Consider the following 25,289-nt stretch of genomic DNA (forward strand, 5'->3'; position numbering starts at 1 on the left):
ACTTGAGGTTCCCCAAGTATTAAACTTCACAGATGCTCTCCTCAGTACCTGTCCTAGAGACAATTTCACTTCTGGAGTCCTTTTCTGTCACAGTTACTTTTATTCCCCACAAAGCTACTGAATGCATGATGTGAATACAAATCTACTTTTAAAAAACTTTAAAGATGCACAAAACAATTTCATTTGCAGGAATCCATTTCACAGTAGCAATTTTGAAAGCGGGTGATAAAAAAAAACCCAAAACCTCTTACAAGGTTAAATATTGTCCCCAAGCAACCTCTCCCTAACTATACTTTTCCCTGAAGCAACTGACAAAAAGTCTAATTTCCTGCTTGACTATTCAAAAGCATTATTTCCAAATAAATTCATTAGTACTAAAAAAAAAAAACCAAAAAAACACCACACCACTTTTGGTCACTATGTGTATTAAAAGCAGGTATTTTATTCCACATAAGTCATTTACAACTTCATTTCCCTTCTAATGCTTCTAAAATTGAGTTTACACTGACTGTAGATGACAGTTCCCTTGTCCGAAAGTGTACCTTACTACATACCTATCTCATTTTATAACTCATTATACTCAAAACATACACAGTTGGCTAAAGAACAGATGTATTACAGTTTTTAACATGCTGGTTAATAGAAGACAAGTTTTAAGTGAAAGCTAAGCGTTTCCATGTTTCCCAAGTTTATATTTTCAGTTTTCATTAAAAAAACCCGTAGAATTATAAAACTATAATTAGTGCAGTGGCTAACAAACAGCACCATGAGAATAATTTAAGACTGCTGACTGCATTTCTTCCCCTTCAAATTTATTAGATTTACTAATAAACCAAAACAACAAAGTACCTCAATTAACTGAAACACCTAAGGATACAAGCAACACATTAATTTTTATAAGCACTTACACATAGAGACAACCAAAAACTTCCAGGTATTGAGGGTGACTCGTTCTATCCTTTCTACTATTATCATGACACTGGAGGACAGAGCAGTTTTCTCCAGACGTGACCCATCTATTTCCCCAGGTCCCCAGACGTACTCGTACATGCACACGGATGCTCTTTTCAAAGCTCGCAGGAAAGGCGGCAGCTACTGAAGAGGGAGCATTTCCCTATCAGCATTCAGCCGTCCCCTTGCCTGGGGCCTCCACATTCCTGTTTTCACGTCAGCCCAGCTCCCAAATGGAAAGTTATTTCTCAGCACTGGAATGTAAATGCATTCATCAAAAGTGATGCAGAATCTGAAGAAAACTCCACTGACGACGACCACCAAGAAAAGGTTTTTCAGTGAAAAGCCCTTTTCTTCCTCTTTAAGATCAAAGATCGCTCACAGAAAACCCAATTTCACTGGTGACAACTGTTTTTCAAAAAGGACGTACAAAACTTTAGTTTTTTCTCCTCTCATGTAATCTTAGCCTTTATTTCTTTTGATATTCACCACCTTGCATTAGCTTAAAGCAATAATTAATTCACATAGGAATCACAAATCTTAGTGAAACTACATCTAAGTCTCACAAAGAAAGCTCCACAAAGTATGGTCATGTATATCGTACGTATTCTTCAGCACATTTTAAAGTGCAAAATATTGTTATAGTTTTACGTATTTGCAAATGCAGTATTTGGAATGAAGCTGCTGATTTAGAATAAAGTCTATTTAATTGGCATTTCCTTTAAGTCAAAAAGCACACTCCATTTAGACATGTATTTTTCCTTGCTCTAGAACAAGTAACACATTTCCTTGTTTCTCAAGTTCTTAGAATTTTCCACGGTACATTTATGCAAGCAAATAAATTCCATATAAATTTTGCTTTTTCAAAAAAAACTTCTACCAGATACTGAAACTAGAAACGTAATGCACGATTCTTGAAATGATTTATGCCAAAACTCTAGTAATCAGATATTCAAAACCCTTCTTCTGAAGTTTTCAAATGGGATGTACAAAAAATCCTATGGCTTAAGATCACTGCTGTGCAGTATTTGCCGGTACAGGACATCTAAATATACATGGAGATTAAAGTAAATGTTTTCCCTCCTCCACCGTCCCTGAAATTAATCTTTTTCTCTTCTAGACTGTACCTGAATAAATCGGTAAGCACAAGGTTTGAGTTCAGTTCAGTTTCCCAAGCTTTTAACATATTCATGATAAAAACAGATCTTAAGTTACATAAACCCAGTGTGTCCACAATCTTTTTATGAAAATTACATTGCTCCAGTTGACATCTACATTTAGGAGAATGACAGAAAACTACCAAAATTAAGTACAGAGGTACTGTGTTAAGCATATTTAGAATTTGAAGTTATGTAACGCAAAGAGTCTCCATTTGCTTTTGGGTAGCACCCACCCTTCAAATGCTATTACTACCATCGCTATTTACTTTCAAATGCTCTCTACTGCATTTCCCATCTTCCCTCTACCCTTCACTGCTCAAACTCAGAGCACAGAGGAGCCGCCGTTCCTCTGGACGGATCGTTTGCTGCACGTCCCGCCGGCACATGTTGCATGGCACTGCTTCCTCATACCAGCGCTATGACCTCAGCCATGACCAGCAGCTGCTTTCCATCACTGCATCAATTATTCTCTGATACAGAAGCAAACATGAGCAGAATGTCTGGTCTCTGACAAATCCCAAAGTCAAATCTTGATGTAATAATCAACATTTAACTTGCAACAACGCCAAAACGCGTTAGATTTAGTTCTAAAGCAAACCAGTCACAATGAATTCCTGAATGAAATGTTGTAGAGCAGTAGTTATCTCAAGTCTAGATGGAAAAAAATGGGGACCGTTTTCTACCTGCCGCTTAGGAAGATAGTAAGGGATTCAGTCAAGTTCCTCCTCCTATATCTTTTTTTATTAAAAAATGCCACATTTTATTTTGGTATGTCCAAATTAGAATTAAAACATCAGCCCCTGTTAATGGCTTATTCTAACCAAGCTCGGTTTCACATGAATGTGCTGTGAAACCCAGACTGTTCCTCCACTCAACTCGCCCTTGCCAGGGATGAAAAAAAAGAAAGTTACCATTTAGAAGTGTGTGTACATGCACAAGCCATCCCTAGGGGAACGCTTAAGTGTTCTGACAAAAACTAAATTTGGCATGGCCATTTTCTGACCCCTCAGAAAAAAAGAAAAAAAAAAAAAAAAGACAGAGCCCCTCATGCATGCAGAGCAGCTCTAACGTGAACAGCCCTCCGCTGGGGATGATGCAAGGAGGGAAGGCAGCAGTGGGTTTCCCTGCGCTTAAAGCTGCACACTGGAAACTATGAAAGCAAGGGTTTGTCAACTGAAAGACAGAGGATCTTTATCATATAATTTCATCTTCTGTATAACATAGGCTGACTTTTCTGATTCTCATTCAAATTAGTGCCTATCTTTTAGAAAAAGTAAGTAAGTATGCAAGTGAATCCCCAAGCTGCTCTTTGACTTGTGTTAAATATTATTTTTAATTAAAACGTGGCAGTCATCTACATATCAAAATAATCAATAGATAAACCTTTTTTTTTTTAACTTCTTTATTTCTCACAATGTTACTATATTTACAGCACTTTTTTCAGCAAGAGAAATAGCCGCTTTACAGAAATGCTTTTCAGTTGAAAGGAGAGCTGAGATGCTAGCAACTGGACTATGAGTTGAAGAGGCATTTGCAGACCTGTCACTGTTTGCAAATCCTGGAGACATGAGCTCACTACATGGATATCCTGATCATGGATAAGGATGATCAGACTTATCCAGTGTCATATGATAGCTTAGATGTTTACGGTCTCTGATACAACAGCTCATGTGTCAGGGAAGGGACTCGCAACATCACAGCTAAGTACATGCCACTTAATAATACTTTGGGGGAGCATTTCACAAGAGGAAAAAGCCTCAAACATCACTGCAGCTCCTTTGCTTGATCTGGGACCCAACCTACCCGCTGCCTGCGGGGGAAGAGGAATCACAGTGTCAAGGGCAATAACCCCAGTGCTGCAGCAGGAGGGTGTAAAGCAGGGAAGAACCCAGCAAGCCAGACAGAGAACACCTGACGACTAACCAGTCTGTGTGAAGGACACTAAAATTATAGGATAAGCATGTTTACAGTGTATTAACTCTTCAGATAATTCCTGCTACAAATGCGTGAAAGTTAATTTGAACTCCAGCTGAAAGCTTTAGTAAACTTCTTCAGTATTTTGAACGTGTTTAGTTAGCATCCTTACAGATGACAGACTATAGTACTTTACCTACTTAATACTCAGGGATTTCTTTATTTCTTATGCAAATACAATCCAGATCAGAGATTGCCTTAATCTGGTAATTTATAGCTGACTACTGAAAGCACTTCAAAAGACGTTCCAGAAAACCCACAGAGAATAATTTGAAATTAGCTAGCTTCTAGAGGTTTGCTTCCAGAGAAAGTCACTTCAGTCAATGCCTGACACATACGCCTTATGATCTTCACATAGGTTTGGTGGTTTGTTTTGTTTTGTTTTGTTTTTTTAGTACAGACTACTGTTTTAAAAAGTGTGGTTAATTTTAAAACTTTACCTAGTTACAAGACTGAGTATGGTAGCGAGCTTGACTAGTTTATGTAAAAAAAAAAGAAATAAAATTGAGTAAAGTTTCAAACTTGTTGCTTTTACTTTAGCTCTTTATAATGTTACCTTAAAACCAAGTTAAGCTGAAAAATGGTTAAAAAACCCAATCTGAAAGTGTGTTGTAAAGAATAACTAATTGTTTTGCAAATTTACTGCAAATGAATACTTTCCAGACTAGAATACCACTTAGGGTTCTTTATGACCCTTTCACATATACTGAACAAGAGAAATGTGTTCAGGAAATTTTCCTGTGAAATTCAAGATCTGTATTTATAAACTATAAATATAGTTTATAAATATACATAACTATAAAAGAATATTTAGATAAACAAAACTGGAGCATAGTAGTAGTGGCAACAACAAAATTTAGCTTGTTGCAGCAGTTCAACTTTGCAGTGTCTCTAGTACAGAAAGCTAGAAGGCAGGTACTTCATCAGAACAGCTGACAGAAAAGATCTTTATTTGGAAAAAATCACCCTCATTTTATTTTTAAAGTAGAAGTTCTCATATTATTTTATTTTGGAAAACATTCAAAGATGAAAGCTTTTTTCCTAACTACTTTTTTTTTATTATTCCTTTTTTTTTAAAAAATTATTTTAATGAATGGTTTGAATAAAGACAGCTTTGCTTATCCTTCATCTTAATGACATCTGTGTTGCCATGGAGATTACTGTGACATCACAAGATCTACATAATGGTCTCAAAGAATGAGAAGTAGTAGGAAAACATTACTTAAGAGGCAAGACCTTGTCTGAACACAGTATGGCTTATTAACATTCATGAAATTCATTAAAACAGAGAAGTATTTTTTCCAACATCATACAAAGACTAAATGAAGGTGGGTTTCTTACCTTGAAAAATATATAGTAAGCATTTTAAAGTCCCCCTAGAGACTTTCATAATTAAGGTATTAGAAATTGTCATCTTTTAAAAAAACTAAAAAAATTAATAACTTGACATGTCATCTAGGTTTTTACCAGTAAAATAAGACCATACATATTGACATTTTCCACCCCCACTTATATGCCTAACTCATTCAATACAACCAATTCACATGGAGGGCTAAACACATGACCTCAATAACTGGTTTCCATAAATCTTTTTAGTACAATGCAGATGTATTCAAGATGTCTTTGTAATAAGTACCCTACAACTGTAAATGAACAAACAAACTAAAACAGTGAAGTAATAGGGACAATTTTGGTTTAGCTATTTACATTGTAATTTGAAGATAAATTATCCCTCACTTAGCGTGTTATACTATGTCTAGTGTCCCTGGACTTATTTTTTCAGAAACATTTGAAAATTTTAGCATCACCTGAAAGAAAATTCTTAGACATTTTAAAGTCTACTGCAGTATGGAATAACATTTTGTTAACAACACTATTTGTAGAAGAATTATAGTAGCAGAATCATGCTAATAATCAAAACAACACTTTTGATGCCTGTATTTTCTACAGTCCTGAAAATACATAACTAAGTAAGCAAAAGTCATTACTTCAGCTTATCAAGATTGTCTTTCACCAAAGATAAGTCTATAGAAGTTTAGATCACCTGAGTTCCACATGAGGCAAAGAAAAGGCTCTTCCCCACAAATACCCCAAACGTAAATGCAGGAACAACCATCCCATAACACATTTATATTGGACTTCCCTCAAGAGTTTTCTTGGACATTTTGTAAAAAAATATGTATATATCAAAAAAAACTTGTAAGTCTTGCACTTGTAAGCACAGGATGGACTCTAAGGTACCTCTTGATTTTTCTGTAGAATACACAAATTTTGGTGAGCATGACCTTCCAACTCTATATATTCTTCTTTTAAATATAATTGTTCAACAGTAATAAATCATCTCCAATTTCAGGATTTAAAATGGACCTCTCTGACTAGTTAATGTTGCTTCCTAGGCTGTGAAAACTTCACTACCCTGCTGAAAATGGTTTTTTCCCCAGCGTAGTATACCTAGACCAGCAACCTCACCTTCTTGCTCTGCAGTGCACTCCATGCCCTCTCTCCACGTGGGTATACTTCTCCCTCTTTGGTATTCTTTATGCTATTTTTGCACATAGTTCATTTTGTTGTTATTTTGGGGTAAGCAATGACCAGATAACTTCTCGGTTCATTACACTTACAAAACTTGCCCAGGGTCCCTGAGAGCATGTAAAACAAACACGGTCCTCCTTTTGCCCTCAGCGGGAATCTCTTAATGCTGTTTTCTCAAGTAACTGAGGTTTTTTTGATGCTTTGCAGGTTTGTACTAAAACGCAAAATCTTAAATACTTGAGTACTGAGTCAGAAGGAACAGATTGCAGAACAGGTCATCTCACCAGTTGCAATATCAAATATGAAAAAGCAAAAGATACCTATCTTCTGATAGGTATCTTTAATTAGCAATGTAAGCAGTAGTGAATATGCAGGTATAACAGGTCTCACATTTAACTTTGAAATAACCACGTACTTCATTACATAGAGAATTTGCCCCTCCTTAACTTCTCAGAAAGAGGTCTCATTTTTTCTGCATCCTCATTTGTATTCAAGTAATTTATTATCATTTCAGATAACAGCTTTTTAATATTAAAATCAAGTCTGAAATTTTACAAAGAAGATACCAGTATAAGTGAGAACTGTTGCCATTAAATGAAAATCACATGATTGTAATGTATGGAAGAACAATAAAAGCAAAAGCAAAGATGAACAATGTTTCCAAGATTGATTAGATATTGTTCTCAATTACTTCAAATTGTGACATGCTCCATTAGAAACCCTAATGCTGGGATTAGAAAGGTCTCTCTAACCAATGAGACACAAAATAAGCTAAAGAGAAGAGTCAGCAATAAAAAACATACTGTTTCAAGACTAGTTCTGTTGCAGCACATTTTAGAAAACAGGTATCAACTAAGAAGCACCAAAATTTTTCAACAATGAGAATACGTAAACATCTTCAGGAAAAACAAGTTTTCAGTGGAATGAATGTTTTTCCCATCCATCCTAGAGAGCATTCTAAAACACCCCCAGCAAAAACAAAAGCCCACAATTTCAGCACATTTTTCAAACACTAAATAGCCATAATTTTAACCCCAATTTTAACCCCAACTTTCTACCATTTAAAAAAATGGGTTGTGAGAGTTAGTATCATTCATAGATGTCAAAGATTATATTTCCTCTATCAGCTACTTTCAAAGAGTCTCTTCTTTCCTCTGCCTTCTTTCTGCTAAAAGATTATCTCCCATGAATCTAGTCTGTTAAACCCCTCTGCTTGCTTAATTTTATTTTTTCCTTAAGGTCCTTTTCAGTTACTTTGAGCTATTAAAATACATTCATGCTTACACAGAAAAATTCTACTCTCCATGTTACCTCAGATATTGGTTTTCCTTAGCATTGCCTATATCCCATACTCATATCACACTGAAAAATTTTGATTACACTTATTCTATATAGCAAGTGCAAAAGTAACCTAAATTGGTTCACAGGCGGGACTTGCTATAAAAGCAGTAGTTTAGATTTATACTATTAAATACTTTGGTTTTATGTTCCATATTATAAATTCCTAAGCATAATTTTGACATTAAAACAGATACATTTAACTTTTTAGTATTTTTACACAATTGCGGTTTCAATGGGGAAGATTAACACTATTGACCTGAATAAAGCACAACATAAGAAAAACCTACTTCAATTTTTTTTTTTTTTTCCATATAGCAACAGTGGCAGGAAATGCCATCTTGACTTAGCTTACAATTACCGTGTGTCAAACAATGAAACACTGGACCAGATCAAGGACTCTTGAATCTACAAGCTCTACACCACCAATTAATGGTGACTCTCCTATAGAAAGTGCATGAAGTTGTTCTGAACATTCCACCAATGCACCTGAGCATCAGTAGGTGATCCAGACTCTCTCAAGTCCATGATCAGGTCTTTCGTATGGAAACAGACAGAAGTCTGTAGCTCTAGGATTGAAACCTAGAAACTAGTACAAGGCTTGCATTTGTCAGCTTGTGAGGGCTTCTTGGCTTCTTTCCTAGGATAGAGCATTTCCATCCCTGAAAACCTCCCCCGTCTTAAGAGGAATCAGAAATATTCAGGCTCACTTAAAAGTTATTCAGGTCATTTGACGCTTTCTGCTTCTTTGTTACCTTCTCATTTCCTCATTACAAACTTGGAAGAAAGCCTGGTAGCAGTAGTCCCACTACACTAGATTTCTGTTTTTATTTTCAAAAGATGCCAGCATAATAGATTAAGTCCCTTAACATTTTATCAGCTGTGCAAGAACAAAATTCCAGTAGTGTTGAAATAATTGTTTTGACAGGAACAACGCCAGACACCACCCAATCTCATCATTTAGGAACTACGTCCTCTTGTATTTCACAACACCTCAGATACTGGCAGCACACTTGGAAGATGACCAATTTCAAACCTCAATGAACTCCTAAATTATTCAGCAGAACGGGAGACAGGTGGAATAAAGCAAAATGTACATAACACCAAACTCATTTAGCTGTAAAAAACTTTTTCAGTTCATATTTTAAAAACTGTACATCAGTTTCTGCAAACAGTAAGGACAGTTTCAGATGACATTATTGGTTCAAGAGCATGTGCTCTGCATCACAAACTTTGCTGTAACAGCAGGTGATATGATGAGACAAGGCCCCGTTAATTTATGGCTCAGCTAATTCAGCTACATCTGGAGTTGACTGCGACTGTGTCTAAGTGAGGAAGGCAGATTCAGAGAGCTTGAAACCCTCCCTGCTAGCCAGCCCTCAGGAAGCTGAGCTCAGGGACAAATCCATGGCAGCTCCAGCTCCTCTAGCACCTCACGAGGAGGAAGGCAATGCCACACATCAGTGAGCTCCAGGCTTCACTGATAACACTGGCCAGGATACCAGATTCAAGGTAGATGGCCAGACCAGGCACTCCCAATAAAATGTTCCCTCTTGTAAGCAAGCTTTTATTTTCTCCAGGAGTTTGAGTCTCAAAAAGTAATCACATGCACTGTGATAGTCCAATTTTGTGCTTGCAGGTAACAGTAAACATCTCCATCCAAAAGGACATACACAGTCTTTTGGGTAGATGCAGATGGTACAAAGCAATTAGCATTACTTTCTTGATGTCTATTTGAAATCCATTGTGAATAATTCATTGTAGACATACACTCAGTCATAAATGGACTGACATCTCCACTACTTCTTCCAACTTCTTTCTTCAGCTTATGATCTCAGTCTTTCCTAGATTAAACCGTAAGATCACTCTACTCCACGCCTCAGTTTCAGTTGATAGGACTGAAATGCTGAACCAAGGCATTCAAACCAGACAGAAGACAAGACGGCACTGGGGGTCAGCCCACAACAATACCATACTCTATACCTTCCCACTAGCCTTTAGAGTCAGTCATGAGCATGGCTTCAGAACAGCACTAGCTGGATACAGAAATAACGAAGCAGCAAACAGGTCATGGGAAAATCCAGCAGCAGCAACTAGCAGCAAAAAAAAAAAAGGTTTTATATTAAAGAGCGAGAGTTCTGAGGGCAAACTAAATCCAAAGCATACACTTTCAAGTAATTTCTTAAATAGACTTGAAACCATAACCTGGGGAGTTATTCTTCTTTACAAAGATCCAGTGTATGGTCTTTGTGTTTCCATCATGACGCTGTAAATCCTTAGCCATAAGCAAAACTCAGAAACAGAAAAGCTCAATAAGCTCAGCACAGCTCTTGATCAACTCCCTCTGTAGCTTAAATAACTAAACCAGCAGCTCCCAAAAGTACAACCCTGAGCTTCCCCCAAATCCGTTGTTCTAAAACTCCCAATTTCCTGCTCAGGGCAAAAAAAAAAAAAAAAAAAAAAAAAAAAAAAAAATCCCTTTTTAGTCAAATTCAAAATTTATCTTGGTTTAAATAGTTGTATCGCTCTCTTTCAGTTAAAACACCAGTTTCGTTCTGTTATCTTGTAAGTTTCAGCCAGCAATAGCCATTATCAATAAACACTAAGCTGCAAATTTATTAGGGTCATATACTGAGGGAAGGATTTTATCGTTGTGATTAAAGCTATCAATATAATTTTATTCACTGAAAAGATTGATCAAACACAGAACACAAATGTATCATCAGTCAGATATATGCAAACCACACCAAACAGCACATCCCAGGCATCACAAACTTTACAAAGCATGTTTCAGGATACATAAAGCTGTATAAATGCATGTACATAGCCAAGAGCTCTGCTCCAGCACTATTATACCCACATGCGTTACCTGTCAAAATAAGAGACTGCCAAAATCCCTAACAATTTTTCTTCTGAGAGGTTACTTTCTTAAGTTAATCAGGACACGCTTGAATGAGGACAAATCATTTCTGCACTAATTGAGTTTTGTTATTGCTTTAGACACATTCAAAACAAGTCCATAACTTCTTCAATGGCTCTCCAGTAGAATTTGATATTTTATTCCATTTTTTAAGTTGTTTTAGTACAGGAAAGACCTGAGGGCTAAATCATCAATATTTAAATAGATACAACCCTTTTAATTTTGAAGAAAGAAAAAGCAGATGTTCTCTCAACTTCAAAACTTAATCTTTTAATTAGAGGAAAAAGCTTAAATAATTGCTCTCATATGTAAAAGTTGTGAACTTGCCAAAGGGAGAGCAGCTCTCCATCACCATATGAAGTGGTGAGGGGAAAAATGGTTGGGTGTGGCAGTAAGGAAGGAAAAGAAGAGAATACAGCAAGAAAAGAGCGTAGATGAGTGAGTAGTTAAAGACAAGAACAAAGCCAGGTTTGCACGTGGCAAGTCAGCATCGCAGCATGCCTGAGCAGCACAGCACACACCACCCAGATGCTCTCGGAAGAATTCTAGGAGAAAAGCAGAAAAACCCAAGCACCAGAGCACCGGTCTGAGGAAAACTGCCCAGCGATTCTGTATTTTGCTGCTGCTAAGAGTTAGTGGCATCCTCTGGTCGTGGAGGCCACAGGCAAGCACGAGGTTAGCTGTGGGAAATCTAGAAGTCATTTTTGGAGTGCAGCTCCAAGTCAAATAAGATGAAAGATCACAGTAAAATTTACACTAGAAGCAAAGTCCTGGAACAAAAACCACACGGGAAGTCCCAGCAGCTGAGCAAATGCAATGAGAGCGCAGAGCAGACCTAGGGATGCTGGAGGCCATTCCAAAAGATATTTTGATGGACTGTCACAATACTGCTGTCAGTGACCACATGAAAACACAGGAGAGCCAGGACAACCTTCAGGGAATTGTATTTTCTGCTCATTTATTTTCTGGACTTCATACATAAACCTCATTCCACCATGTGAACTGCTTCAGGGTACATATGCTCAGGGGAAACAGTGAAGGGACCAAGCGTTAATTTGTGCTATTTTGGTGGTCATGGTGGGGGGGGGAATTAAGGAATGTTTAGTTTGACCATAATATGTGCCTGACACGTTAAAGAAAAGGAATAAGTATGAAAACTGTTAATAGTAAAATATGGGGGGGGGGGGGGAAATCTTCCTCTCATTAAGCTGTCAGAATAAATTTCACTGTTGCAATTTACAGAAATTAAATAGGAGAATAAGATTAAGCTTTACTTTATGTCACCAAAAATATGGCAGCTTTAATTGTTCAGGTCAAAATTCTTTAAAGCTCTGAATTGTAAATTTTCCCAAAATAGTAAGTTAATTGAATGAAATCCCGCCTTATCTTATGAACAGTGTTTGTTAGCTGATAGCTTGGCATTTGAACAAATACAAGCTAAACTATATTACAGTAGGGAAATAAAATGATACTCGTGATGTTTTCACAAAACAGACATGATTTAGATGTTAAAATTTCCAAAACAAGTTACTTGATTTAGAACTTTATGTATTCCAGTATTCCATCTTGAACAATTTTTTTTTCTTAATTTTGAACTAAAGACTTGTCAAATAGCTAGCTACAAGTAGTTTTACAAGTCACTCAGTAAGTTATATAACTTTGGCAAAACTAGTAACTATGCCACTCATTTCAAACTGTTTCAACTAGCAGCTATTTGACCATAGTACATTACAAAGCTGCTTGTTTTTAGACTGCTATACTATTATTTATTTGTGGTTTGAGTGGGAAAGCAGGGGGGTGGTCATTTCTTATGCTTTTAGACTGCTTGATTTTTTCTTTTTTTTTTAAAAAAAAGACACTTTTCTTCCCAACTATGTATTACCTGTCTGCCAACCCTAGTCATCACTCCCTCTCCCCAAAGAGCTTTAAATGGTATTAACACTAGGAATCAAAAATGTGGAAACAACGATTTGGAAGAAAAACATAAAAATAATGTTTACCTGACATAAAATACACAACAAAACAGCATTTCCGGTGTTATCCACCAACCAGCCTGAGGATGCTATATCCAAAACTAGTGCAACTAAATTAGCTAATAGAGGCCCCAAATGCAAATAATACGCTGAGCATATGCAGTCAAATGCACTCAGGTACTTCCAAGTTTCAGCTATAAATCTGAAAACAGCACTCCATCCTGTTCCTTACAGGCTCAAATGCCAACAGTCACAAAGTTAAGAGTAGGATGGAATTCAGCACAGGATTGAGAAAACACCTCCAAGATTGCAGGCAGATTTATTTACTGTGGCTAGCTGAATTACCCTAACTATGTACTACGTTTACCCTGGCTTGTACAGACATACATTTTAAAAGAATGAAATCCAACCAAGAATAGCAAATGCTCTTGAAACTCTTGGGGGTGTTGTGGTTTAACATGTATTTTATTTTAAATTTGGCCAGCTACTGCCCAGCCATCATTCAGTGAAGCCGAGCTCAGCGAAGCCAGCAGGAGGGGCAAGGGGAAGCCCGCAGTCTGAGGGGCACCGGCAGCTCCCGAGGTCCCGCTGGGAGGGCTGGATGCGACCCAGGGAACCTGTGCAAGGGGATTTACTGCAGGTGCATGGGGCAGGCTGGGTTAAGTGGTCAAAGAAGAGAATAATTTTCAGGTAGGAAAAAAATGAGGCTTTTGGATGGTGAGACTGGGGGATAGTATGTACTGATCGTTCTGAGCTCTGGGAACAGAAAGTTAGGGAAACAAGAATTTTCTACGTCACTCAGATTTGAGGAGAGGAACATACTTCTTGCTTTCTGCTCCTACACAGACTTCTCAGTTCCATGCTGCTCTCTGATCCACAAGCTTCACGTGTTGCAAAATTATTTCCTAGTGGCCTTCTAGATGGGCAAAGATCAAATGGATGAAACTTGAAAAAAACACTAAAATAGTCTAAATACAAATTTACAGTAAGTGTACTCAAATAACAGTGTTTTGGCCAAACAAGATCAAAATTAGATGATCTCTACCTGGCAATATTCAGATCTCTTCTTGTTACCTGATGTCAATGATGCATCAGGACATGCTCCATTTGCTAAAGCGTAGCAAATTCATCTTAACAGCAATAAAACACCAAGACTCCCAAATTATGCAATGCTTAAAAAGGCTCTTGAAATTATTACTCCCTGTATGTGTAAATAGTCAGTTTAAGCAAGCAGTTATCCAGTAACTGCCTTTTGCCCACTTTTGACACTACTCTTTAGACTTCAAAATACCGCCCTATCAGTTCTTTTTGGACAGCAGCCTTTTGAGGTCTTGCTCCCTTTTTTCTAGAGCACTGTAAAATTTTACTTTAGTATTGCTGGTAATCAGTCCCTTCTACCTAGTCTGTATATCTGAGCAGTTTACTATTTCCTTGCGAGCAATTCACTGGCAGCTTAAGTAAAGGTGAAAAACTTAGTTTTCTTCTCAAGCCTTTGCTTTAAAAGAAATAAAAAATAAAATTAAATTTAAAAAAAATCACTTATTACCCACCAGTATTCCAAATCAGAAATTTGTATACAGAGTGTGCCCTCTCAATTTTCCCAAGTTTCTTATTCATGCATGAGCCCAAGGCCCAGATATTGCAGCTTACTCATTTACAAAGTAAAAATCCTGATTAGCCTTGTCCTAAATTTAAACAAGGCCCTCCTCTAGCCTCCTAATAATTATAGCTTCTGAGCACAAAGCCTCTCACTAGAATGACTCTGGTTTTGCTCTCCAGAAATACTTTCTATCTTATATCGTTAAACTGAAGTTTCTTAATTTTGCTTTCATGGACTTATGTTATCTTTGTTAATTAACAAATCGGGAAGCAAATGCAAGAGAGACAAGACAGCAGCTTTGGCAGCTACTTGACTCCATCCACAACTATGAAACTTTTTCTAATGCCAAATTCCACACTTGAAATTCACGGAGATCTCAGACACTGTCCCAGATGTAATTTCTGAATTTCTCCAGGTGAACAGCCCTTAAATGCTCTGCTTAGAGTCACAGGACCTGTAATTTTCTGTTCATTCTTCCAGGAAGAATCACAAGTTCATTGTTTATCTTATTAAATCTTACCTCTCACCAAGTGTCAAAAAGTGTCTGAAGCACAAGTATTGCTGTAATTCAAAGGAACAGAAGTTTCTTGCCACAAACTATATACAACCAACCTACATTAATTCAGATATCATATATCTCTTCTCTTGGCATCTAAAGGTAGCACTTTTTGCCAGCTTTTTTTCTGGCATTGCCTGTTCATGGATGACATATGGGACAACTTTCTTCCATCTGCCAGCAGCAGGGATCCTATAATCTGTTGTTGTGCTACTTTTTACAATAACCAGTTTTGCACCTTTATCATACACGGTACTGTTCGATGGCACATCAAATGTATCATTTTATCAGCAGTGCCTGTCCTCTTACATATGCAAGACGCTTGCTTACACATGCAAGACGCTTGCTTACACCAAGAACATGCCACCATCATCAAATGGAAGTCCCAAGCCCAGCATTGCTCTCCCACTGAAAGGCAGCTTTGAACATCTAATTGTTCATATGCCAACCAACATGAGCTTTCAACTGGTTTCCCACTGTTTAAAACTGTAAGGAAGTTTCTAGTGCTTTCATTCTCATCATACCATACAGAGATGGGTCATTCTTTCATTCCGCCTTTCACAAATTTTATTACATGCTATTTACTTCAAAGGAGCCTTTTATAGTAGCCTGAATGAATATGCATATAACCAGCATTTTGAAGTGATTCTGCTCTGCTTCCACTAAAACGATCAAGCTCAGCCACCGTAGTCTAAAATCCTTGCAGTCATTTGCATTTTTTTCCATAGCTCAAAATAATTTAATTTTTACTGTAGCAATGTAAATTTTTAACATCTCACTCAAACTTATCTTTTTCCATGTAAAATATCACTTTTTATTGCAAATTCATTTACATGAAGTACAATCTTAAACAGAAGTAGCAAAACTGGCAGTAACATTAACTGAGTATATGTTAAAACATGCACCGAAGATTTGTGCACAGTAACTAAAGCCTCAGGAAAGTATTATAAGCTCTAGTGCATCCTATGATTTAAAGTTTGATTACTCACAGGAACAGACTACTCGGTACTTCACTCCATTTGTCAGGTTTTTGGTGGTTTTCTTTTTAAATTGACAGCATTTGCATGACCCTTTGGGTGCTTGTACACTGTCCACAACAATGGGCTTTCAATTCTAGCTATGGGCATAAAACAACTACCACAGCTAGTAAAGGCAGGAAGAGTGCGCTTATGTGTGTACTTCCGTGTTTCATTATGCATAAAGCATTGCCTTTTAATTCCAAAAATTCTGTACGTCTCATGATTTCTGTTTAAAATACAGAATGCCACGCATTCATAGCTGACATACCTGCTCCTTGGAAGAAACATAGATTCTTTAATGAAGACTGAACCAGACAGCAGGATATACCAACAGGTACCAATATCATCAGGGCTGGAATGAAAAAAAAAAAAAGAGGACATAGTTTAAGACACTTGAGTTAAGTTACTCATAGCACTACCAAATTTACAGTATGAAGAACAAAGAGGCAAAAATGCTCAAAATTATGGAAGAAAACCACAGTTCAATCTTTTACAAAACAATTCTGTCAAACTATTCTAGTTTCCACCTGCAAATATATACATTATTAGAATGCCTCATCTAATTTACTTCACTATTTAAAAAGCATATATCTGTCCATTTGGTAACAGCACAAATCCAATGAAAGATAATTGAAAGTGATTAAAATGAAGTCAAGCTACAGTAAATATATTGTATTGTATTCTGTCGAATCCATTACTTTCCTCTTCCTGAAGAGAACTGTAGCATCTTCCCCTCTATAAATAAGGCTTCCTTTCCCAATTCTAGCCATCTCCTTCTTCACCCTTTCTTCTTCAGGACAGAAATTTGCCTTTCGGCATGAGTCTACCTTCCCACAAAGTAAGACAACATTGGATACATTTGCAGATGGTAAACCTACATCAGATTTGTTAGTCAATTTTATCTGCTGCTACTATGCAGTGCCCCTTTCATGCCTCTTCCTGGCACAAGAATAAATTCTCAATAAAAGGGACAAAGAGTTTCTTTTCCCCTCTCTTCATCCTATAAAGGAACTGGATGAGGACTTTGTCATCCAGGCCCAGTTCATTCTACTGTAGATTCAGATCTTGCTCCTTGAGTAATACAAAATCCTTTTCATAGGATTAGACTCTTCTTGGAAAAGTTCAAATAATGTTTAGACAGGAAAACAAAACAGTTTGAGGTTACTAGAAATAGCTGCAGTAGAAATCTTGTGCCATTTCGACAGTCAACACTGAGAATATCTGCACTTTACTTCAGTTTTACCACCCCTACTGCTTCTTCCAAAGAAACTCACTAATTGGATTCAAGTACACTGTTACAAACTGCATGAGCATTCTTACCTGAAAACCATGTCCCTAGTGACACTAAGAGATGCAGATTACTTAATTAATCTGTAGCACCTTCATTTTTTTAAATCACGTCTCAAGCCTTTAGCAACAATTAGTTCTAACTTCAAGCAAGAACAGCCCACATCTTTTAATGACAATGACAGCATAGTATTAAAACCCAATCTTAAATCTAAGTAGGCTATGTAGATGTTAGCAGTGTGTTTTTCATTTGAAGAACTTCAATTTAAGAAGTACCTACACAGCGAGGTCCTCAAAACAAGAGTGCCATTTCCTCAGCACCCACTGTATTACGCTTTCTAAAAGGAAAGCTGAAGTTAGAAAGAGAGGGAGGGAGCTGGCCTAAAACAGCTGAGAGCAGAAAAGCAAACCGTCAAATCTAAAAATACGCTCCACTTCCATTTTGCACTTTATAACCACCACGAGAGAAAGGACAAACATCAAAAACATGGAGAATTAACAGAGGAAATTGAGGACATGATCTATGACCATGGACACAAGAACTGACTAAGATGATGCAGCCTGTATTTCTTTTTTACCAGCCTATGACCCAACCACTGAAGCCTCACTGATCAGTGAAGACCTAACATCTTCAAAATGAACACTTCAGGAAATACTTCTTTATACTGATAGACAATAGAAAATGAAGCGATAACACGGTGTCACAGCTAAAACAACAAACCATCTTGATTTACATAGTTGAAGTGCACCAAGCTGCCTTTTCTGAAGTGTGCTTCACATGCTCGCTTCTCACATGGACCTGTATTGCCCTCAAACTTGTTAGTCTAGAAAAATCAACATTGTACATAAGTACAGAGAACCAGGTTAAAGCAGATAAACTCAAGAAAACCACTACTACAAAAGAAAATATTGTTCTCAAAAGCATAAACATGCACCCGAGTTAAGTCACACATCTTCAAACACTCTTCCCCCCCCCCAAATGAGTCCTAAGCTGACAGGCATATAGCCAGCATTGCTGCTGAACTGCAAGTCTGCTGGGTTTTTTTTGTTGTTTCTGTTTTTTAGTAGATGCCAATCTAAATACAAATAATCTGCACTAATTAGCATAGTTGAAAGTTTCTAAAATAGTCATTTTCAGCAATGGTTGTTAGACTGCGTGATTTCCCAAGTTGCTAGGAAGTAACTCTATTAGGATGCCAACAATAATTTTTCCATGTGGATTACAGTGCATTATATTATCACATAAGAATTTCTGTGGGTTCCCCCCCCAAAAAAAAAAAAATTGGCAGTTTGACTAAGTATAAAAATGTAGTCTGACAGAAAAGAACCTCACCTGGGGTCACAGGCTTTAATGACTCTAAAGCAAAAGTAATCTAGACGATCTGTTTATACTTTTACAGAAAGCCATTTCCAACAATAAATTAATAGAAACAAGAATAAAAAAATATATTTTAACCAATAGTAAAATATTTTAGCTTTTGCAAATCTAGTACTACACAAGCTTTTTTTTCTCCCTCTCCTTTAAGAATTAATGAACTATTTTAAATTCTTCTGTCAAATCACCTATTTGTAAGGGGCTTTAGCTATCTTTTCTCATTGGGGATCTTTATCTCCAAAGAGAAAGGCAGCCACTGGCTTTCACAAGCATCAGTCAGTATGTTCAATATTCAAATTCATCTTAATGCTACTTTCGAATCTCCCTTTGAACCATTTAACAAACAGCTATAATGATTATACATTTAACTGCAGTGGTTTATATTTTTCTTATGTGATCACACACAGCATGACTTTTCACTCAGTTAATCATCCAACTCAGTTTTATCTTTTTTTTGCCAGCTCACAGGTTTATCCACTTTCTCTGCCAGTTAGTTCTTCAACAGTTGTTGCTCCTTCTCACTTATCTGTCATGACTTTATAGTGGATATAGAAGCATCTGTTCATTTGAAGCTGAAAATGCTGATTAAAAAAAATAAATCAAACTTTAGGAATACCATCTGATTGGGTTTGTTTTCCTTCTGCTTTATGTGTACTTTGATAACTTTTTATTCTTACAGTCATGTTTGAGAATTTCTAAGTTCTAAGGTACCTGCATCATGTTGGGTGAAACAAAACAATTCTACTGTACTCAATTCCTTAATTATCTAAATTAAAAAAAGCCTTCAATATTGCTGTGTCGCAATTGTGGAAGGTTACTACAGAACATGTCTGTATTCAAAGCATCTTCCCCAAAACATACTGTGTATTCTTTTAAACTTTCATTGCCAGCCAAAACATCATAAATATTTCCAAGAGTCTTCAAGAGCAAAGAACGCTGATGGATTTTCATTCTCTTCATTCTTACAACTACTAGTGTCTTAATACAGTCTTGAACAAAAAATCTGAAAAAAACCCCACACGTATAGCAAATACATTCCTTCCTCCAGAACACACATGCTTCCCTCAAAAAAAAAAAACCACAGACAAATGAAAGACTGATCTATTCCTTTCATATGAAAATATATTAACTCCTGCACTTCTCAACACTTGCTACACTTTCAGTAGTTTAGAATTAAGCCTCAAAGCCATTTGGCAGCCAGCTTTTGCTAGGCAGTGCTGTTACAAAAAACGCATGCAATTCTTTCATTTTAAGGATCCTGGGCTTTCCATAATCCTATTCAAACATCACGTGGCTTTCAATCAAGTTTCCGTGTTTCCTGTACTACACTTGACATTTGTTCAACAACAATGCATTTTGTGTTCTTCAGGACTTTTGTGCCTGTAATGAACAACAGAAGGAACTGTAGAAGAAACCGATACTGAACTACAAGAGCATTTTTTCAAGCCACATGAGGACTCATGCAAATACCATTTTACCCAATGTAGAATACTCACATTTGAAAGGTTTTCTTTGCAATCACATTTTACACTTTGTTTTTTAAACATCAAAATTGAATTTGAGAGAATAAATCTAAGCCTAATTACGGAGTTTCCTTTCACTGCTAGAATACTGCCTACCACTGGCAGTCCACAGCAGTATCTAGAAACTGTATTTGTCTTCCTACGGATATTTCTTCTGGCAAAGGGATGACAACAAATTGTGCTAAAAAGCGTTCTTTTGTGGACAGGACATATCTCTGACTGCGTCTGCAGAAGGGTATTAAGTGCATGTAAGCACTTCATCCAGAATTAGCTGAAGCAGAATAGATGCTGATGACTTCTCCTCAAAGGCATCCTTAGAGGGAGAATTGGGGGTTTTTTGGTCTGGAGACACTTGAGGGAAGGGTCCACTAGCACCTGTCAGTCAAGCTGATGTAGAAAGGAAAGACATTTCCTTAGGTAAGGTCTTTCCAACGACTAGCTTTGTAAGGGTGCCACTGTTGTCCATCACCACCACCACTGAAGCAGCAGCTGTCAGACACTAGGAGACTGGAAGTGCAGTGAACGATCCACATCAGGCTGGAAGCAAAGCCCACCCAACCCAGGCAAACAGCACTTCTGCTACCCAGTTTTGAGCTTCTCTCCCCACTCTCCCTCCAGTCTTGCAAGGCTGCATGCACAGCAGGAGTGGAAATACTTGAAATCAGAAGTTATTGGCACGTGTTGCACATTTCCAAGCAGGCATTCACAGATCTTCTTTGCAGGCAAGAAATTACTTTACTTGTTGGCCTTAAGTGATGGAGTACATTGCTTCAAATACGTAAAACTGGTGGGGGTTTCTTTGGGTTGTTTGGTTTTTGTTTGTTTTTTCCAGCTCATCTACTCTTCTGGATATTCATCTGGATGAAACTCAGGATTGTTGAAGTCATATTGCCTACCGAATGCAGCACAGCTACCCGCTTCCCCAGGTTACAGAAAACAAGATTTATTACCAAGAAAGCAAGATGACACAGGCAATTTATCCTGCAGAGAATCAGAACTAAGTCAACCCAGAAGTCACACATTAAGGGGCAGTCAGAAGAACAAAATCAATACATGTAGTCATTCTGTCCTAGCTGTATTGAAGCCAACAAAAGACCCAGTGAAACCCTGGTGGCAAATTTCCATCCCTACTTTACAGAACCAACAAGACTATGGCCAGATTAAAGACACCAGCTGCACTACAACTGTAACTTGTGTTAGCGCACTACAATTAGACTAATGCCCATATGTCTACACACACACTCAAAGCATTTGACTACAGTGCAGAGGAAAGAGCCTAAATCTTAAGAGTAAGAAGCAGAAGAGTAAGAAGCAGAAGAGCAAGAGATCTTTAGCAGAAGATAGGATTTGTATTCTGTGAAGACAACAACAAAAGCACTCGGGTACCAAGATTTAACATTCTTCTCTTGTAACTACTATGATAGAGCTACCTACTGATAAAGTTTTCAGAGTACTCAAGTTCTAGCAGCAACCTTAAAGTGGTGCAAAACTGAAAGCCAATAGCAAAACAGTCACCAATAAGCAGACTTTATTCATAATCTGCACTTAAATTAGTTGTACAAAATTTAAATAAAGCTACTTTAAATCTTGACTCTTGTATTATAGCACTTTTGAGAGCAGGGGATTTCCTGGGGAATCTATATTTAATTTCCCAGAATGCAAGAGAGCTTGATTTACGGGAATTCAGGAGCTAGAAATGGAAATCCAGAGACTGGATTGCAATGCCTTCCCATTGCATTTCCCTCCCCAGCTTCCTCGATGTAGTCCTTTTACGCAACTACAACCTGCAGCCAGACAGCACACTTCTCCGCTTTGAAAATGACACAAAAAACCGAAGACAGAACTTTGCAAAGTAACTTCAGAGCTGTCACTCTAACTGTTCTGTTTGGAAACTTCAGTTACATAATTATACAATAGCCTATGATGACATCACCAGGCTGTCACCACTGATAAGGTTAGACAGTATTTTCAGACTTAAGCCTTCACATTTTCTAGCATATGACTGTTCTTTGGGACCTCAGAGGTACTCAAAGTTCAAAAATCAAAAAACGTTTCTTAATCTCCAGACTGCCAAGATCCAAGAAGTTTGCAGGCTCTCTCAAAGTCTTTAGCACTTGTATCAAACTCTTCATGCTGTGAGCTGTTTATTCCACTGGAAGGGGCAGCTTATTCCCAGATCCCCAACTAGCTACATATACATTGGTTAAAACTGAAGTTTTGTTTTCTAATTATAATTATTCTATTTTGACTTAAAGCAATCTGCAGAACTTGTACACCAGATTTGTAACTATAAATCTGAATCAATATTAAGAGCATATCAAAGAAATTATGCACAAAAACCAACTTGTTTCAATACATGTCCCCCACATGTACTGATTCTATAAGGCATCTGTCTACAGTAGCACAGGTGTTCCAGTTTTAGCTTTCAGATTTCCTGATCACATAAGATGCTGAAAAACCTTCCAAAATATTCAGCTACAACAAAGATTTAAGTCAACCTACTGAAAGACCCAATAAATCTCAAATATCTACACCATCTCTAGTGTCTTCCTCTATCCTAACAAGTTCTGATGCATCACTTTCCTTTAAAACTTCTTTAGAAATAGCTACATTTTAATGAGCGCAATCCATTTAATTCTCATTCTCCGTCAAGGTGAGATGTAGGCACTACTAAAACCTCTGGAATAATGGATCGTATCCAGTACATGCTTACTTGCGTGCATTTGCTTCAGCCGAGACAATGAACGTCGTAAGCATGTACAGTGGCAAGAATTTGCAGGTCTTTGTGATGACTGCTGTCAAACATGCTTTAATTCTGTCAAATAAGACTTCACTTCAGTGCAAAATTCAGCACCTGGACTTGAAAGCACATGCTAAACAGAAGTCTGCAGCTCTGACCACCTTCTGGTCACTGGTTTCTCAGCCAACTCCTTTAAGACAGCACTTGAAGAAAAGCTAAGCAGTATGCAGGTCTCAATGGAAACAAGCATGGAAATGGCTTCCATATAATTACTGCTTAATATTCCATTTACAGGAGATGTGTCTATCCTGAGACCTAAACAATGATACCAGATGCTGCAAGGACCCCTAACATAAGGCAAACATCAGCATCCAGAATTACTTTCCAATTCAGAGGTATTTTCCAAGCTACTTTATAAAAAGGTCATGAAATCAGCAAAAACAATTTCTTGGTTGTGAAAGAGCTAGTTAGAATTATCCTCTCCATAAATCATTAAAATTCCAACCACTAAAGGATTCATTCAAGACTTGCATTTAAACTGGATATAGTACCATTCCTACAAGCTATAACATTTGTAACTGTTTTGATAAAAGAACTTATATTACAAACCAAGATGTATCTAGCAGATTACATTTTCATGAAATCATACTCAATGTTGTTGAAAGTTGAATAAATTTCAGAACATAAACAAAGAGTAATTCAGAACAGACATTGTTCATGCTCCCAGATCTCCACTCAAGAGGAATAGAAACAATGAAAATTTGACATGTCAGAACTGGGACCTCTTTCAGGCATTTAAGCACTACACAAGAAGAAATTAGAAAGAACATTGCTCTGCAAGCTTATGCTCCACAGGATATTGTTTCAGCAGACTAATCTGTCTGTTTCTCTTTGCTCATTTTGGTTGTCCTCTGTATGCTGAAAGCTATAGGTAGTTTATTGTTTAATTGAATAACCATTGCCACAATTAGACATTAGCCCTGAAGTGCCTTGGGTTGTCAAATATGTCTTCAAGCACAACGATTCTCTCAGGTAGACATCTCATTGCCTGAAGCTCCTGCCCACTAGCACTGTGTTGTTGTAACACTCAGAATCATCAGAAAACCGTTTACTCTGTCTATAACCTTCCTTAATAAGCTAGTTAAGCAGTTACCTGACATCTGCCAGAGCATCTTAGATGCTCTTGATGACATTAAGAGATATATCCCAAACACAGAAGTAAAACAGATTGGGTACTTAATGCATCAGCCACACAAAATTTCTAAATTCTTTTTTTTTTTTTTTTTAGATTAACACATTAAAAGTTATGTTTATTCTTACTCCTAATCTTCACTCTAAATGTTAGGAAAAAGTCCTATACATATTCAGTCTTAAACTTATCCAGTAATAACATTGATAACTCAGAATTCAGAATTTCGAATTTTCACTAAAAAGTCTTCTTAAAGTGCATATTTCAACTAATGTCCACGGTTATCTTTTATTAATGGACACAAGATGAAAACTGATGTCTTGTCTCCTGGTAGCAAGAGTGGGAAATAAAGAAGGAACCACAGGAAACAATTCCTCAGTATACATGAAAACAAATAAGCTGAAGCATGTTTTTTCTTGAAATTATTTCATTTATTTGTATTCGTTTCCACTTTTGAAATAAAATTAGTAAAATAGAACAGAAAATTCAGTCAAATCAGAGATTATTGCAGAGTGTCAGTCTAAGACAGCTGATTAAACAGGCAATCGATAAATATATTATGCAAATATACATATGCAAGCTAATTGACCTATTGTCACAGAAGTCTTCGTATTAAGCTTGTACAGTGAATTAGTCCTCAATATCAGAAGAGAAATTCCTAAATCATCAGGAAAACAATGACAGAAGTAGTAAAATAAAATGATCTTGCATCCAAAATACTCCGAGGTCAATCAAGACAGACAATTCTGCTACTAAATCTTACACCCTTCCAATATTTCTCCAAAATCAAAGCTTTTATTCTCAAAATTGCAACAATAAAAACATGATAGCCTTTAGTGAAACATTTACAGTAAGGAAGGTGCAAATTACAGTCTCTTCAAAAACCTTAGTCTTCATTCAAAGTAGTCTCAAAATCAGGTCAAACAGTAAGATAGAAATATGGAACTGGCTATGCAAAGCCAACAGACTGTAACATTGATCACTGACACTGTTAAGAAGCCTTGATTCAGGCTCTGCTTATACAGAGCCAACTGCCAAGTCCTTGAATGTATTTGTTTTAATGATACATATTGCCTAAGAAATTCCCCACAGAAAACGTATCCACAACACAATGTATAAATTCAGGCTCCTGATGTACTGCAGTGCAGAACT

The 25,289-nt window shown here is 37.1% G+C and overlaps 1 protein-coding gene across 7 annotated transcripts in view; it reads right to left on the reverse strand.

The window, feature by feature from the left end:
* The window catches only part of RAPGEF2 (Rap guanine nucleotide exchange factor 2), a 200,351-nt gene that overhangs the window by 102,328 nt on the left and 72,734 nt on the right, over positions 1-25,289 (reverse strand). For all 7 annotated transcript variants that reach the window (XM_076336593.1, XM_076336588.1, XM_076336592.1 and 4 more), the window contains exon 4: positions 16,292-16,375. In XM_076336593.1, the coding sequence (XP_076192708.1) occupies positions 16,292-16,375 (84 nt within the window). The remainder of the gene's footprint in view (positions 1-16,291; positions 16,376-25,289) is intronic.

This window comes from Aptenodytes patagonicus, chromosome 4 (genome assembly GCF_965638725.1).
Source record: "Aptenodytes patagonicus chromosome 4, bAptPat1.pri.cur, whole genome shotgun sequence".
In the NCBI taxonomy this organism is placed as follows: domain Eukaryota; kingdom Metazoa; phylum Chordata; class Aves; order Sphenisciformes; family Spheniscidae; genus Aptenodytes; species Aptenodytes patagonicus.